The 17540-nt window shown below is 61.0% G+C and overlaps 1 protein-coding gene and 1 pseudogene across 1 annotated transcript in view; both read left to right on the top strand.

Moving 5' to 3' along the window:
* Positions 1-6114: 6114 nt before the first annotated feature.
* LOC116436985 lies at positions 6115-14152 on the top strand (annotated as a pseudogene).
* Positions 8730-17540, top strand: part of LOC116437014 (zinc finger protein 2 homolog) — a 32972-nt gene continuing 24161 nt past the window's right edge. The window contains exons 1-3 of the mRNA XM_032094511.1: positions 8730-8883; positions 12007-12103; positions 15535-15616. Coding sequence (XP_031950402.1) covers positions 15562-15616 — 55 coding nt within the window. The 5' untranslated portion in view covers positions 8730-8883; positions 12007-12103; positions 15535-15561. The remainder of the gene's footprint in view (positions 8884-12006; positions 12104-15534; positions 15617-17540) is intronic.

The following is a 17540-nucleotide window of genomic DNA, read 5'->3' as shown; positions in this document are numbered from 1 at the left end:
GGGGGGGTCACACACGCTCTGGGGGGACACACACGGCCCCTGGGGACCCTCCCTCACTCCCACGGTGCCAGGAGGATGAACCCCAACATGGAGCCCCCGACCCCCAGCAGCATCTTGCAGCAGCAGTGTCACTGGGGGGGGGGGGGGTCACGACCAGCCTAAAACCCCCTCCCAGCCCCACAGCCACTCCCAGTCCCCTCAAACCACCCCACAGCTCCCAGCCAGGACGCCCCCCAACCACTGCCTGCAACATAAATGGCCCCAGGAGCCACCAAAACTTTTTCCCATCTCCCCCAAGACCCACCCACATTCTTTCCAAGCCCCACAGCCCTTCCAGAGCTCCCAAAACTCCCCCACAGACCCCTCCATAGCCCCCTAAACCCTCTCCCCACACCACAAATGTCCCCAAGAGCCACCAAAACCCCCTTCCAATCCCCCCAGGATCCCCTAAACCCCTTTGCAGCCCCCCTCTGACCAGGAGAGGTTTGTGGTCAGGAACGTCCACAGCTGGGAGCAATTCGGGCACTTCAGCAGCGTTTTATGCACTTCCATCCCTTTGGGCTCCTCCCAGGAGCCTGGAGATGTTGGAGGGGGGACTGCAGAGAGGGATGAGGGTTCCCAAGGGTGGGATTTTGGGGACAGGATGAGAGGCTGTGTGAGCTGCTTGCTGGGGTGTCAGTCTGGAGGCCCCCCCGCTGTCACCCCCTCCTACTTCGAGTGGTGGTTCTGGTGGGACCTCTGCTCCTTGGGGCTCTTCCTGCAGCCAGAGAACTTGTGGGGACTCTCCTCCGGGTGGGTCCTCCAGGTGTTCCATAAGCTTTGGGCTCCTACTGGAAGTGACTAGGCTATATTGGGATCATACTGAGATCATACTGGGAGTGACTGGGAATGACTCCAAGCATGCTGAGGGCAACTGGGATAGATTGGGAGTGTCTGTAACCTTATTGGGGGTGACGGGGACCATGCTGGGAGCAACAGGGACCATGCTGGGGACAACTAGGACCGTGTTGGAGGCAATTGGGAGCAAGTGGGAGTGACTGGGTCTGCACTGAGGGCAACTGGGCATGCCTGGGACCCTGGTGGGAGAGAGTGGGATCATACGGGGAGTGACTGGGACTATACCAGAGGCCACTGGTATTACACTGGGAAGAACGGGGAGCAACTGGAACCATGCTGAGGGCAACTGGGATCATACTGGGAGTGACTGGGCCCTGGGAAGCACAGGATGGTGAGGAGTGGGAGGGTAACTCCCATCCCAGCCCCACAAATACCCCCCATTCCCTGGGATCCCCCAGCCCCTGGCTGCCCCTACTCACCCCTGCTCTGGTTGTACTGGACTTGCAACATCTCCAGGTCGGTGGTGGATGTGCTGGGCGCACCCGCTGACCGGGGTCTGGGGACCCCCATATTCCAGCTCAAATCTGACCCTGCTCAAAGGGGGTCCCATCCATGTAGCCCAGGATCACGAACTGTGGGAGCCTCAGGCTGGGCTCCAACTGCACCATGAACAGGAAACGCAGGGAGTGGGAACTGGGGGGATGCTGATACCAAAATCGGCCACTTTCCCCTTTCCTTAACGCATGGACCCCCCTGACCTCCCCAGCCTCTGTGTCCAACCTCCCCCCAGCTCTTCCTGCCCAGCACTTCCCACAAGTGGCACCATGAGAGCCCCTGTCACGACCCACCTCGGAGGCAGTGCCACAGGTTCTTTTCCTGAGGGATCCTTTGGAGTGGGTGAAAGCAAAATGCTGCTGAAGAAGCAGTGTGACATCAGGAACCGATTTTATTTTTGGTGTCCCTCTGGAATTGTAATTGGGAGAACCATAGCTGGGAAATTTGTAACTGGGAATGGGGCTCTACAGCCGCTCTTGGATTTATGATCACCCAGAGGAAAGGGAGATAAGGGGACAAAGAGAGAGAAGACTCGGAATCAGGGGTTGGAGTCGCAGCGCCCAGTCCTGTTCCTTCGAGGGTGGGGACCCACACACGCAGGGAAAACCGGAGCTTTTCTGCCCTCAGTCCCTGCCAAGGAACGCCCCAGGAGCTCCCCTGAGAGGAGTTCGGACGGGGTCCGCCGGAGCTTTCCCTGGGAAGCTCTGGGAAGCGCTGCTGGCAGGATGTTGGGGGGGATGCTGAGGGTCTGCGGTGGGCAGTGGTGGCTGCTCGGGGAGGGGACACTCCCCCCTGCCCCCGCGGGATCTGCCGACCCCGGTGCTCCGCCGGGTTTGGGCTGAAACCAGCGGGTTTCAGGCAGAGTTTGACCGCAGGGCCCCGGGGTCCCACGGTGCATGGCCGTGGAGGGTCCTGTTATAAATGTATTGTGATGCTGGATTTTCGCATGTTACATAATTGTTATGAATGTATTGTGATGGGTTTTTTTTCATGTTCCTTAACGTTAGAAAAACTTTACCTAGGTTCTGTAATACATGATATAGAATGTCTATTGTTTCTGTAGTCAATTAAAAAAAAAAGATAGGCAGAGAAAGCCTTCACATTCCTGAAGTATCTTATCAGAGGAGAAGAAGACCCGAAACCAGAGAGAAGAATTTATGGTGGGAGCAGAGACTGAATGGAGCCAAGGAGGAAGATAAGGCTGATGGGACGATACACAGTAACTCCAAAGACTTTATGAATCGTGCATGATTGTGATGAATATGCAATAAGAGATGTACTTTTAAAGATGATCTTTTGGATGTAGAGGTGTGCCTTTGGCTCTCTGCCAAAGCACCCGGCCGTAATACCCTTTTTGCTATTGTCTCCTAATTGTCCCTTTTATTAAACTTTTCTTAAAATGTTAAAAAGAGTGAACCTCGTTTTTCACAGCCCCAAGGAGATCCCAGGAGGATCCCGGAGAGCCGCAGCGCTCCCTTGGGCGCGTCCGCGGCTCCCCCGGCGCGCCGGGATCTGCCCGGTGACGGGTGACGTCACGGCGAGCGCAAGCGGCCATTGGCGGGCAGGAAACAGTGGCGCCAATTGCGGGGCCGGAGACAGTTTGTATCCTAATTATCCCATTCCAATGATAAATGGGTTCCCAGGCACCTGGGATTCATTCCTTAGCTTTCCAAGGGGCTGGTCCATCGTGTTGTGTAACTCGTTCTGGTGACCATTCATCTTTTCCCCGTTTTGGGGTGCTCCCTCCAGCCAGGGCTGCCTCAGCTGACTGCTTTTCTCTAACTAAATCATCACAGATTTTGATTCCTAAGCGATTTCCCTGAATTTGTAGTAGCAAAAAGAACAACAGTCTAATATACCCCATATACCATATCCCTGACCAGTTTGGAGGTAACCTGAACTAAGCATGTTGGCCACAAATCCAATAATGTCCTTTCAAAGCCCGTGTTCCATTAGCAAAGGGGCCTTCCTACCCTTGGTCATCAATTGGTGGGTCAAAATACAGCAGGATTCCCGGGCCTATCGGTCCTCCAACAATAGGTGCCCCACCATAAGGGTCACAGTATTTGCATTTCCAAGCTCCCACACGGGGTTCCCATCTACATTTACATCTGCAAGTTGCTTGGTTGGATTTGGAGCAGAACTCACTAAAAGGCTTTGAGTTCCAATCCGGTGTTGCCATTCCCACTGATAATCACGAACAGCATGTGTTCTACTTGTGGAATTTTCTCGGGGACAGCTTAAAAATGGGTGGTCAAAAAACCCCCTTGTCCCTCCCCATTGCTTTACAGGCTTCAAAGTCCTTTTGGTAATTATGGAAGGATGTAGATACAAAAATGCTGCTAGCAAGGATTTTCTTGCTATTTTCTAAGTCCGTGAGAGACTTTTCTCTCTCACAGAAGAGGTAGCAGGGAATGTAAACAACCGAACACCTGCAACCTTGAAAAGTGTTGTTTATGGTATAGCAGGAAAATATTTTGACAATGGATCTTTTAGGATTTTAGCCAATCACCCCCAAGGGGTGGCGGGTCCTTTGTCCAATTAGACTATGAAGAAAAACGTCTATAAAAGAGTTTGTAAAATAATTAAATAAATCGATCTTACTGCACAATTCCTGCCTGCTGGATCTTCTCTCCTCCTCCTCCCTACGGCTGCAGGACACGGTGATAGACCCTAGGGCTCAGGCTGGCGGTGATAGAAGGAACACCTTACCCAGCTACCGTTAGTGAGCTTAACAGGCACTTGATTTCATCTGCCTCGATACCTGGAACAATCATGAGGAGGGCAGTTGGGACAAGAATCTAAACCCAAAGATGAAATCCAGTCACAAACGCCTTTTCCTACATAGACACCCCCTGTCCTGCTTAGGGGCGCCCGTTTGAGAAGAATGAAGTGGCCGTGGACTTCCTTCTGTGTCCCAAAATCCCATCCCATTATGGAGCTCATGTAGGATGTTGTCCCATTGTTTAGGTTCAGCTGGGCTAGCCAACCATGGCCACTCTTCAGATCCTCCTGGCCCTCCACAGAGCCAGCAATTGCTAAGGTTAAAAACTTTTGCTACTTCTCCTAAGGCTGCAAATGGATTCTCTCACTCCTGACCTCAACTTAGCTGACCATATAAAAGTAGAATTATTAAGGAAAATATTTTAATAGCGTAATTGAACTAGCTAGGCTAATTTTCACGTTGTCTTCTTGGCACCGGGACCGGGATTAGGATCGGGATTGGGGTCAGCCGGCCCCGGGAGGAGAGAAAGGGAGAAAGGCGGGCAAACGGGGGGGGAAGAGGGGGGGAAAAAGGGAATGGAAGGGACCCTCCCTGAGCTGTCCCCGAGGGCGGGGAAGATTTCGGGACATTCTTGGGGACAGCACAAAGCGTGGGGGGAGCTCAGGGGGATGCCCCCCCTCACCTGGGGACCCTAAATCCACCCCCTTCCCTTTCCAGGGGACTTTGGGGACCCCAAATCTTCCCCTCTTCGAGCAGCCTGAGCGAGCTCCGGGATCAGACAGCGGAACTCCCCGGACCGAGCTCCGGGACCGGACACCAGGAACCTACCAGGGACCTCCAGAAACGGATCCGAGCTCCGGTACCGAGCACCGGGGACCCCCCCAAGACCCTCCGGACCTACCAGAGACCCCTCGGGCTCACTCTAAGCACCAACACCGGACCCTAGACTCACCGGGGACCCCCGGACCGGGCTTTGCGCTCCGGTACCGAGCACCAAGTTCACCCCGGGTCCCCCCAGGACCACCCCCCGATCCCCGCCGCGCCCCTGGCCCTGCTCCCCCCGGTCCCAGCAGGTACCGAGCGCTGTAGGGGGGTCCCCACGCCCACATCCCCCCGAAAATCATCCCCAGGGAGGGAAATCTGAGGCCACCAGAGACCCTGGAGTGGGGAGGGGAAGGTTTGGGGTCCCCAGAGACCCCTGGCAAGGGGAAATTGGGGGAGTCTTGGGGGGATTTCGAGGATCCTGAGGGCTATTTGGGGGCGGGCGGTTCCCAAAACTTCAGGGAGGTCCCCAAACTCCCAGGAGGATTCCCAAACTTTCAGGTGGGTGCCAAATCCACTGGGTGTGACCCCAAATCCTCGAGAGGGTTACCAAAGCTCCATAGGGGTCGCGGTGGGTCACCAAGCTCTGGGGGAGGGGAGGATCCGGATTGGGGGGTCCCCAAGTCCCCGGCGCATCCAGGAGGAGGCTCAGGAAGGCTCCTCCGGGAACCGCGCGAAAAGCGCTGTTATTTGCATAACCCCGCCCACACCCCACAACAAGCACAGGTACCGCCTTTTTATTTGCATAACCCCGCCCACACTCCCCCAAATAACAACCACCAATACCGCCTTGTTATTTGCATAACCGCGCCCACCGGCGCCAACCAATCACCGCGCCGAGTTCGCCCGGTTATTTGCATAACCCCGCCCCCGCCGTGGCCACGCGCAGCGCCGGCTGCAGCCGCCTCGGGTCCCCGATTCCTCCCAGTTCCCTCCCAGTGCTCCCAGTAAGAGCCGTACTGGGAGGGATCGTGCTCCCAGTTCCTTCCCGGTGCTCCCAGTATCGCTCGCAGTGCTCCCAGTATCGCTCCCAGTGCCGCGCGGGGCGGGGCCGCTTTGGGAACCCCTCCGGGCACAGCGCGGCTGCTTTGGGGCGTCGGAACCTGCCCGGGCCGGGGCGGGAGCGGAGGAGCCGCGGGAGGAAGAGGAGGGAGGAGGAGGAGGAGGAGGAAGAGGAAAAGGAGCAGCGGGAGGAAGACGAGGAGCAGGAAAAGGAGGAGGAGGAGCAGCAGCAGAAGCGCGCGGTTCCCCCGCCCGGCCGCTGAGGCCGCAGCTGCCCCGGCTCCGGCAGCATCGCCCCCCCCGCATCCCGAGGTGAGCGGGGAGGGGGAGCTCGCCCCAAATCCATCGGGGCTCTCCGGGAGGGTTTTTTTTTTTTGGGCAGGCGATGTTTGGAGCTTTCAGGACCCCAAAGCTGAGCCGGAAATGCCCCTTGGGGGAGTCTTGGGGTGTCCCAAGTGGCGATTGCCCGGTCCCGGAGGGGGCGATGCCGGTTTTGGGGATCCCCGGGAGAGGCGGGGGGTGGAAGGCGGGAGCCCCGGAGTGGGGAGAGCCGAAGGGGCGATCCCGGAGCCGCGGGAGCCCCGGCAGCCTGGAGGGGTGGGGGAGGCTGGAGATGAGCGGGCTCCGGGTCCCCCGACGCTGAACGGGGCGGGGACTTCTCGAGCTGGGCTTGGGCAGCGGCAGCACCAAACCCAAGGCGCTCAGGCCTTGTTTTCCCCCCGAGCAGGATTTGCCATCGGCAAGGCGCGGCCGGATGGAGGAGGAGGAGGCCGCGAGGAAGAGGGAGATGCCCCGGGAGCCGCAGGCAGGTGAGGAGGAAGTCAGTGGCCCTTTCCCCTCTGTCCTGCTCCATCTCCCAGCCCAGCATCGCCCCCGGCTGCAGGACAGCCCCGCTGCCGACGCCGTTGTGCCGGGGACGGACCGGGGGGATCTCCTTGCCCTTCCCTGTGGCACGGAGGCAAATGCCATCCTCTGCTTGTCCTTCCTCCCCCAGACAAGGAGCTGAGCACGGAGCCCAGGGAGGACAAATGCCCGCGGCAGAAGCTGGTGGGAGAGGCTGTTTTGAGCGGCTCCACGGCGCAGGAATGCAACGGGGAGGAAAAGCCGCGGAGATCCCGCACGAGAAGGGGCTGCAAACGCAGTCCAAGGAGCTCTGAGGAGGAAGGACCCTTTCTGGGCCGGGAAGGCGGCCGGAGATGCGGCTGGAGCTCGAAGCTGGGGGTCCATGAGCAACTTCAAGATGGGGAGAAGCCCAAGTGCTCGAAATGTGGGAAGAGCTTCACCAGGAGATCCTACCTGATCTGCCACTGGAGAATCCACATGGGGGAATGGCCCTATGAGTGTGGGGAGTGTGGGAAGAGCTTCAGAGACAGCTCCAACCTGATCCGCCACCAGCGGGTGCACGTGGGGGAACGGCCCTACGAGTGTGGGGAATGTGAGAAGAGCTTCCGCCGCAGCTCCCACCTGATCACCCACCAAAGAATCCACACTGGGGAACGGCCCTATTCCTGTGGGGAGTGTGGGAAGAGCTTCAGAGACAGCTCCAGCCTTATGTACCACCAGACAATCCACACTGGGGAACGGCCCTACGAGTGTCCCGAGTGTGGGAAGAGGTTTCAGTGCAGCTCCACTCTCATCAGGCATCAGCGGATTCACACGGATGAGAGGCCCTTCTGCTGCCCCGACTGTGGGAAGGGCTTCAGGTACAACTCCAACCTCATCAACCACCGGCGCACCCACACCGGGGAGAGGCCCTACGAGTGTGGGGAGTGTGGGAAGAGCTTCTCACAGAGCTCTAACTTGACCCAACACCAACAGAGGCACCACTAAGGGCAGCCCTGCAAGTGCCCTGAGTGCAGGAAGAGCTTCGTGCTCCAGCCTCATCCCCTGTGGGAGGATCAGCATTGGATGATCCCCAGTGACCCCCGCTGGGCAGATCCCCGGAGATCCGTGGTGCTGCTGATCCGTGTTGGGAAGACACCAGGCTGGGGGGCTCTGCATCTTCCTGGCTCCCCGGGGCCTTGACTTTCTTTTGATTACTCTTTGTCCTTTCAAAACACCCAAAAGCAGGGTAAAATTAACGACGTTGAACTGAGATGCAGATGGGGACTTGGGGGGATCTTGGAGGTTCCTGGGAGGGACTTGGGGGTTGCTCAGGGCTTTGGGGACCCCAGGCCGAGCAGCTCCAGCTGCGCTGGGAGACCCTGGTGGAGGTTCTGGGGCAGCTGCTCAAGGACCCCCTGCCCTGGACCTATCCCCATGTCCCTCATCCCTGTTCCTTGTGTCGCCTGTCCACGATCCCGCTCTCCCCGCTGTCACGCCTGCCCCCCATTTATGTGTGTCCCCAGTCCCAGTCTCATCCCGCTCCCATCCTGGTCCGGATCTCGTTCCCGGTCTTATTCCCATTCTCTTTCCTGTTCCCACATTCCCGGTCCGTTTCCCATTCCCGGCCCCCCATTCCCGGTCCCTTCCCCATTCCCGGTCCCACATTCCCGGTCCCATTCCATTCCCTGCCCCGTTCCCAATTTCCCATTCCCGCTCCCTGGTCCCTCTCACCGGACGCCGCCGCCTTCGCCCCGCCCCCGCCCACCGGCACCAACCAATCACCGAGCTCGATCGCTCCTAAATTTGCATAACCCCGCCCCCGCCACAGCCACGCCCAGCGCCGGCGGCAGCTGTCTCGGGTCCCCGATTCCTCCCAGTTCCCTCCCAGTGCTCCCAGTATCGCTCCCAGTGCTCCCAGTTCCTTCCCGGTGCTCCCAGCATCGCGCCCAGTGCCGCGCGGGGCGGGGCCGCTTTGGGAATTCCACCGGGCACAGCGCGGCTGCTTTGGGGTGTCGGAACCTGCCCGGGCCGGGGCGGGAGCGGAGGAGCCGCGGGAGGAAGAGGAGAGAGGAGGAAGAAGAGGAGGAGCAGGAAAAGGAGGAGGAGGAAGAGGAGGAGTAGCAGAAGAAGCCGCAGCTCTCCCAGCTCCGGCAGCATCGCCCCCCCCGCATTCCGAGGTGAGCGGGGAGGGGGAGCTCGCCCCAAATCCATCGGGGCTCTCCGGAAGGGTTTTTTTTTTTTTTGGGCAGGCGATGTTTGCCGGACCCCAAAGCTGAGCCGGAAATGCGCTTTGGGTGGGGTCTTGGGGTGTCCCAAGTGGCGATTGCCCGGTCCCGGAGGGGAGGGGGCGATCCCGGTTTTGGGGATTTTCGGGAGAGGCGGGGGGTGGAAGGCGGGAGCCCCGGAGTGGGGAGAGCCGAAGGGGCGATCCCGGAGCTGGGGGACCCCCGGCAGCCTGGAGGGGTGGGGGAGGCTGGAGATGAGCGGGCTCCGGGTCCCCCGAGGCTGAACGGGGCGGGGACTTCTCGAGCTGGGCTTGGGCAGCGGCAGCACCAAACCCAAGGCGCTCAGGCGTCGTTTTCCCCCCGAGCAGGATTTGCCATCGGCAAGGCGCGGCCGGATGGAGGAGGAGGAGGCCGCGAGGAAGAGGAGGATGCCCCGGGAGCCGCAGGCAGGTGAGGAGGAAGTCAGTGGCCCTTTCCCCTCTGTCCTGCTCCATCTCCCAGCCCAGCATCGCCCCCGGCTGCAGGACAGCCCCGCTGCCGACGCCGTCCTGCCGGGGACGGACTGGGGGGATCTCCCTGCCCTTCCCTGTGGCACGGAGGCAAATGCCATCCTCTGCTTGTCCTTCCTCCCCCAGACAAGGAGCTGATCACAGAGCACAGGGAGGACAAATGCCCACGGCAGAACCTGGTGGGAGAGGCCTTTTTGAGCGGCTCCACGGCGCAGGAATGCAACGGGGAGGAAAAGCCCCGGAGATGCTGCACGAGGAGGGGCTGCAAACGCAGCCCAAGGAGCTCTGAGGAGGAAGGACCCTCGCTGGGCCGGAAAGGCGGCCGGAGATCTGGACAGAGTTCGAAGCTGGGGGTCCATGAGCAGCTCCACGATGGGGAGAAGCTGTACAGGTGCTCAAAATGTGAGAAAAGCTTCAGCCAAAGCTCCAGTCTGATCCGCCACTGGAGAATCCACACGGGGGACCGGCTCTACGAGTGTGGGGAGTGTGGGAAGAGCTGCAGAGACAGCTCCGACCTGATTGACCACCAGAGGATCCACACAGGAGAACGTCCTTACGAGTGTGGGGAGTGTGGGAAGAGCTTCAAGAGGAGCTCCCACTTGATTGTCCACCAGAGAATCCACACAGGGGAACGGCCCTACGAGTGTGGGGAGTGTGGGAAGCGCTTCAGCCGGAGCTCCCACTTGATTGTCCACCAGAGGATCCACACTGGGGAACTGCCCTACAAGTGCGGGGAGTGTGGGAAGGGGTATCAGACCAGCTCCGATCTCCTCGTGCACCAGCGTATCCACACCGGGGAGAGGCCCTACATGTGTCCCAATTGTGGAAAGAGGTTTCCAAGGAGCTCTGATCTCCTCGTGCACCAGCGGACGCACACTGGAGAGAGGCCCTATGTGTGTCCTGAGTGTGGGAAGCGGTTTCCAAGGAGCTCTGATCTCCTCAAGCACCAGTGGAGGCACACCGGGGAGAGGCCCTACGAGTGCCCCGAGTGTGGGAAGAGGTTTCAGACCAGCTCCGATCTCCTCGTGCACCAGCGGATTCACACAGATGAGAGGCCCTTCCGCTGCCCTGACTGCGGGAAGGGCTTCAAGCACAACTCCAACCTTGTCACCCACCGGCGTATCCACACCGGGGAGAGGCCCTACGAATGTCCTGAGTGTGGGAAGAGGTTTCAGACCAGGGCAAATCTCCTTGTGCACCAGAGGATCCACACCGGGGAGAGGCCTTATGAGTGCCCCGAGTGTGGGAAGAGCTTCTCACAGAGCTATCACTTGACCAGACACCAAAAGAAGCACTGCTAAGGGAGGCCCTGCGAGTGCCTCGAGTGCAGGAAGAGTTTTGTGCGCTGCTCCAGCCCCATCCCCCGTGGGAGGATCGGTGTTGGATGATCCCCAGTGACCCCCGTTGGGCAGAGCCCCGGAGATCCGTGTTGCTGGTGATCCGTGTTGGGAAGACACCAGGCTGGGGGGCTCCGCCTCTTCCTGGCTCCCGGTGGCCTTGACTTTCTTTTCATTTCTCTTTGTCCTTTCAAAACACCCAAAAGCGGGGTAAATTAAGGACGTTGAACTGAGATGCGGATGGGGACATGGGGGGATCTTCCAGGGGATGTGGGGGATGCTGGCTTTGAGGGAGTTGGAGGTTCCTGGGAGGGACTTGGGGGTTGCTCAGGGCTTTGGGGACCCCAGGCCGAGCGGCTCCGACTGTGCTGGGAGACCCTGGTGGAAGTTCTGGGGCAGCTGATCAGAGACCCCCCTGCCCTGGACCTGTCCCCATGTCCCTCATCCCTGTTCCTTGTGTTGCCTGTCCACGATTCCGCTCTCCCCGCTGTCACTCCTCCCCCACCGGCCCGTTCCCCGGTTCCCCCTATCCCAGTCCCGTCCCGGTCCCATCCCAGTCCGAATCCCGTTCCTAGTCTCATTCCCATTCTCTTTCCTGGTCCCACATTCCCGGTGCCTTCCCCATTCCCGGTCCCATTCCCGGTCCCTTCTCCATTCCCGGTCCCACATTCCCGTCCCCTCTCACGCGACACCGCCGCCGCCGCTCCGGCCCCGCCGCGGCCTCACGTGACCGGGAAAGAACCGCCCAGGCCTCGCCCACCAATCACCGCGCGCGATCGCTCCTAAATTTGCATAGCCCCGCCCCCGCCTTGGCCACGCCCAGCGCCGGCTGCAGCCGCCTTGGATCCCCGATTCTTCCCAGTTCCCTCCCAGTGCTCCCAATATCGCTCCCAGTGCTCCCAGTAAGAGCCGTGCTGGGAGGGATCGTGCTCCCAATTCCTTGCTGGTGCTCCCAGTATCGCTCCCAGTGCACCCAGTATCGCGCCCAGAGCCGCGCGGGGCGGGGCCGCTTTGGGAACCCCTCCGGGCACAGCGCGGCTGCTTTGGGGTGTCGGAACCTGCCCGGGCCGGGGCGGGAGCGGAGGAGCCGCGGGAGGAAGAGGACGGAGGAGGAGGAAGAAGAGGAAAAGGAGCCGTGGAAGGAGGAGGAGGAGCAGGAAAAGGAGGAGGAGGAGGAGCAGCAGCAGAAGCGCGCGGTTCCCCCGCCCGGCCGCTGAGGCCGCAGCTGCCCCGGCTCCGGCAGCATCGCCCCCCCCGCATCCCGAGGTGAGCGGGGAGGGGGAGCTCGCCCCAAATCCATCGGGGCTCTCCGGGAGGGTTTTTTTTTTTGGGCAGGCGATGTTTGGAGCTTGCAGGACCCCAAAGCTGAGCCGGAAATGCGCCTTGGGTGGGGTCTTGGGGTGTCCCAAGTGGCGATTGCCCGGTCCCGGAGGGGAGGGGGCGATCCCGGTTTTGGGGATCCCCGGGAGAGGCGGGGGGTGGAAGGCGGGAGCCCCGGAGTGGGGAGAGCCGAAGGGGCGATCCCGGAGCCGGGGGACCCCCGGCAGCCTGGAGGGGTGGGGGAGGCTGGAGATGAGCGGGGTCCGGGTCCCCCGGAGGCTGAACGGGGCGGGGACTTCTCGAGCTGGGCTTGGGCAGCGGCAGCACCAAACCCAAGGCGCTCAGGCCTTGTTTTCCCCCGAGCAGAATTTGCCATCGCCAAGGCGCGGCCGGATGGAGGAGGAGGCCACGAAGAAGATGGCCCGGGAGCCGCAGGCAGGTGAGGAGGAAGTCAGTGGCCCTTTCCCTTCTCTCCTGCTCCATCTCCCAGCCCAGCATCGCCCCTGGCTGCAGGACAGCCCCGCTGCCGACGCCGTCGTGCCGGGGATGGACTGGGGGGATCTCCTTGCCCTTCCCTGTGGTACGGAGGCAAATGCCATCCTCTGCTTGTCCTTCCTCCCCCAGACAAGGAGCTGAGCACGGAGCCCAGGGAGGACAAATGCCCGCGGCAGAAGCTGGTGGGAGAGGCCGTTTTGAGCGGCTCCACGGCACAGGAATGCAACGGGGAGGAAAAGCCCCGGAGATCCCGCACGAGGAGGGTCTGCAAACGCAGCCCAAGGAGCTCTGAGGAGGAAGGACCCTCGCTGGGCCGGGAAGGCGGCCACAGATCCGGCCGGAGGTCGGAGCTGGGGGTCCATGAGCAGCTTCACGACGGGGAGGAGAAGCCCTATAAGTGCTCAAAATGTGGGAAGTGCTTCAGCCAGAGATCCTACCTGATCTGCCACTGGAGAATCCACACAGGGGAACGGCCCTATGAGTGTGGGGAGTGTGGGAAGAGCTTCAGCCAGAGCAGCCATCTGATCCACCACCGTCGGATTCACACAGGGGAACGGCCCTACGAATGTGGGGAGTGTGGGAAGAGCTTCAGCCAGAGCAGCCATCTGATCCACCACCGTCGGATTCACACCGGGGAACGGCCCTACAAGTGTGGGCAATGTGGGAAGAGCTTCAGCAGGAGTGGCCTGCTGAAACTCCACCAGAGGATCCACACTGGGGAACGGCCCTATGAGTGTGGAGAGTGTGGGAAGAGCTTCAGCCAGAGCGGCCAGCTAAAAATCCACCAGAGGATCCACACTGGGGAACGGCCCTATGAGTGTGGAGAGTGTGGGAAAAGCTTCAGCCGGAGCAGCAAGCTGGACGTCCACCAGAGGACCCACACCGGGGAACGGCCATATGAGTGTGGAGAGTGTGGGAAGAGCTTCAGCCACACTGGATACCTGATCCAGCACCAGATGATCCACACTGGAGAGAGGCCCTACGAGTGTGGGGAATGTGGGAAGAGGTTTCAGACCAGCTCCACTCTCCTTGTGCACCAGCGGATTCACACGGATGAGAGGCCCTTCCGCTGCCCCGACTGCAGGAAGGGCTTCAGGTACAACTCTGCCCTTGTCAAGCACCGGCGCATCCACACCGGGGAGAGGCCCTATGACTGTCCCGAGTGCGGGAAGAGCTTCTCACAGAGCTCTAACTTGATTCAACACCAACGGAGGCACCGCTAAGGGCAGCTCTGCGAGTGCCCCAAGTGCACAAAGAGCTTCGTGCGCTGCTCCAACCCCATCCCCCATGGGAGGATCGGCGTTGGATGATCCCCAGTGACCCCTGTTGGCAGAGCCCCAGAGACCCGTGTTGCTGGTGATCCGTGTTGGGAAGACACCAGGCTGGGGGTCTCCACCTCTTCCTGGCTCCCCGGGGCCTTGACTTTCTTTTCATTTCTCTTTGTCCTTTCAAAACACCCAAAAGCGGGGTAAAAATAAAGAACTGAGATGCGGATGGGGACATGGGGGGATCTTCCAGGGGATGTGGGGGATGCTGGCTTTGAGGGAGTTGGAGGTTCCTGGGAGGGACTTGGGGGTTGCTCAGGGCTTTGGGGACCCCAGGTCGAGCAGCTCCAGCTGTGCTGGGAGACCCTGGTGGAGGTTCTGGGGCAGCTGATCAGAGACCCCCCTGCCCTGGACCTGTCCCCATGTCCCTCATCCCTGTTCCTTGTGTTGCCTGTCCACGATTCCGCTCTCCCCGCTGTCACTCCTGCCCCCCATTTATGTGTGTCCCCAGTCGCGTCCTGCTCCCATCCCGGTCTCAGTCCCATTCTCTTTCCTGTTCCCACATTCCCGGTCCGTTCCCCATTCCCGTTCCCCCATTCCCGGTCGAACATTCCCGGTCCCTTCCCCATTCCCGGTCCCACATTCCCGGTCCCATTCCATTCCCTGCCCCGTTCCCAATTTCCCATTCCCGCTCCCTGGTCCCTCTCACCGGACGCCGCCGCCTTCGCCCCGCCCCCGCCCACCGGCACCAACCAATCACCGAGCTCGATCGCTCCTAAATTTGCATAACCCCGCCCCCGCCACAGCCACGCCCAGCGCCGGCGGCAGCTGTCTCGGGTCCCCGATTCCTCCCAGTTCCCTCCCAGTGCTCCCAGTATCGCTCCCAGTGCTCCCAGTTCCTTCCCGGTGCTCCCAGCATCGCGCCCAGTGCCGCGCGGGGCGGGGCCGCTTTGGGAACTCCACCGGGCACAGCGCGGCTGCTTTGGGGTGTCGGAACCTGCCCGGGCCGGGGCGGGAGCGGAGGAGCCGCGGGAGGAAGAGGAGAGAGGAGGAGCAGGAGGAGGAAGAGGAAGAGGAGGAGCAGGAGGCGGAGGAGGAGGAAGAGGAGGAGCAGCAGCAGAAGCGCGCGGTTCCCCCGCCCGGCCGCTGAGGCCGCAGCTGCCCCGGCTCCGGCAGCATCGCCCCCCCCGCATCCCGAGGTGAGCGGGGAGGGGGAGCTCGCCCCAAATCCATCGGGGCTCTCCGGGAGGGTTGTTTTTTGGGCAGGCGATGTTTGGAGCTTGCCGGACCCCAAAGCTGAGCCGGAAATGCGCCTTGGGTGGGGTCTTGGGGTGTCCCAAGTGGCGATTGCCCGGTCCCGGAGGGGAGGGGGCGATCCCGGTTTTGGGGATTTTCGGGAGAGGCGGGGGGTGGAAGGCGGGAGCCCCGGAGTGGGGAGAGCCGAAGGGGCGATCCCGGAGCCGGGGGACCCCCGGCAGCCTGGAGGGGTGGGGGAGGCTGGAGATGAGCGGGGTCCGGGTCCCCCGGAGGCTGAACGGGGCGGGGACTTCTCGAGCTGGGCTTGGGCAGCGGCAGCACCAAACCCAAGGCGCTCAGGCCTTGTTTCCCCCCGAGCAGGATTTGCCATCGCCAAGGCGCGGCCGGATGGAGGAGGAGGAGGCCGCGAGGAAGAGGGAGATGGCCCGGGAGCCGCAGGCAGGTGAGGAGGAAGTCAGTGGCCCTTTCCCCTCTGTCCTGCTCCATCTCCCAGCCCAGCATCGCCCCCGGCTGCAGGACAGCCCCGCTGCCGACGCCGTTGTGCCGGGGACGGACTGGGGGGATCTCCTTGCCCTTCCCTGTGGCACGGAGGCAAATGCCATCCTCTGCTTGTCCTTCCTCCCCCAGACAAGGAGCTGAGCACGGAGCCCAGGGAGGACAAATGCCCACGACAGAAGCTGGTGGGAGAGGCTGTTTTGAGCGGCTCCACGGCGCAGGAATGCAACGGGGAAGAAAAGCCCCAGAGATCCCGCATGAGAAGGGGCTGCAGACACATCCCAGGGAGCTCTGAGGAGGTAGGACCCTTTCTGGGCCGGGAAGGCGGCCGGAGATGCGGCCGGAGCTCGAAGCTGGGGGTCCACGAGCAGCTTCAAGATGGGGAGAAGCTGTACAAGTGCTCAAAATGTGAGAAAAGCTTCAGCCAAAGCTCCAATCTGATCCGCCACTGGAGAATCCACACGGGGGACCGGCCCTACGAGTGTGTGGAGTGTGGGAAGAACTTCAGAGAAAGCTCTGACCTGATTGTCCACCAGAGGATCCACACAGGAGAACGTCCTTACGAGTGTGGGGAGTGTGGGAAGAGCTTCAGGCGTAGCTCCGACCTGACTGTCCACCAGAGAATCCACACCGGGGAGAAGCCCTATGAGTGTGGGGAATGTGGAAAGAGATTCAGCAGCTGCTCCAACCTGAGCCGGCACCAGAGGATCCACACGGGGGAGAGGCCCTACGAGTGTGGGGAGTGTGGGAAGAGGTATCACACCAAATCCGATCTCGTCGTGCACCAGCGGACGCACACCGGGGAGAGGCCTTATGAGTGTCCCGAGTGTGGGAAGAGGTTTCCAAGCCGCTCCACTCTCGTCGTGCATCAGCGGAGTCACACGGAGGAGAGGCCCTATGAGTGTCCCGACTGCGGGAAGGGCTTCAAGCAGAAGTCTACCCTTGTTGTCCACCAGTACATCCATACCGGGAAGAGGCCCCACGAGTGTCCCGAGTGTGGGAAGTGCTTCAGGGAGAGATCCCGCCTGATCCAGCACCAGAGGATCCACACCGGGGAGAAGCCCTATGAGTGTGAGAAGTGCAGGAAGAGGTTTCACACCAGCTCCCATCTCCGCTTCCACCAGCGGACGCACACTGGGGAACGGCCCTATGAGTGTCCCGAGTGTGGGAAGAGGATTCAGACCAGCTCTGATGTCCTCGTGCACCAGCGGATTCACAGAGAGGAGAGGCCCTTCCGCTGCCCCGACTGCGGGAAGGGCTTCAAACGCAACTCCACCCTCGTCAAGCACCAGCGCATCCACACAGGGGAGAGGCCCTATGAGTGTCCCGAGTGTGGGAAGAGCTTCATCCAGGGCTCCAGCCTGATTGTCCACCAGAGGATCCACACAGGGGAGAGGCCTTACAAGTGTGGGGAGTGTGGGAAGAGCTTCAGCCAGAGCTCCAGCCTGATCGGCCACCAGAGGACTCACAGCGGGGAGAGGCCCTATGAGTGTCCTGAGTGTGGGAAGAGGTTTCCAAGGAACTCCAATCTCCTTGGCCACCAGCGGACGCACACCGGGGAGAGGCCCTATGAGTGTTCCGAGTGTGGGAAGAGGTTTCAGACCAGCTCCCATCTCCTCCTGCACCAGCGCATTCACACGGAGGAGAGGCCCTTCCGCTGCCCCGACTGCAAGAAGGGCTTCAAGCACAGATCCACCCTTGTCACCCACCAGCGCATCCACACCAGGGAGAGGCCCCACGTGTGTCCCAAGTGTGGGAAGAGGTTTCAGACCAGCTCCAATCTCCTCAGACACCAGAGCATTCACACGGATGAGAGGCCCTTCTGCTGCCCCGACTGCGGGAAGGGCTTCAAGCAAAAGTCCTACCTCATC

The sequence above is a fragment of the Corvus moneduloides genome, chromosome 32 (genome assembly GCF_009650955.1).
Source record: "Corvus moneduloides isolate bCorMon1 chromosome 32, bCorMon1.pri, whole genome shotgun sequence".
NCBI classification, from domain to species: Eukaryota; Metazoa; Chordata; class Aves; order Passeriformes; family Corvidae; genus Corvus; species Corvus moneduloides.
This window is presented reverse-complemented; position numbering and strand designations above follow the sequence as displayed.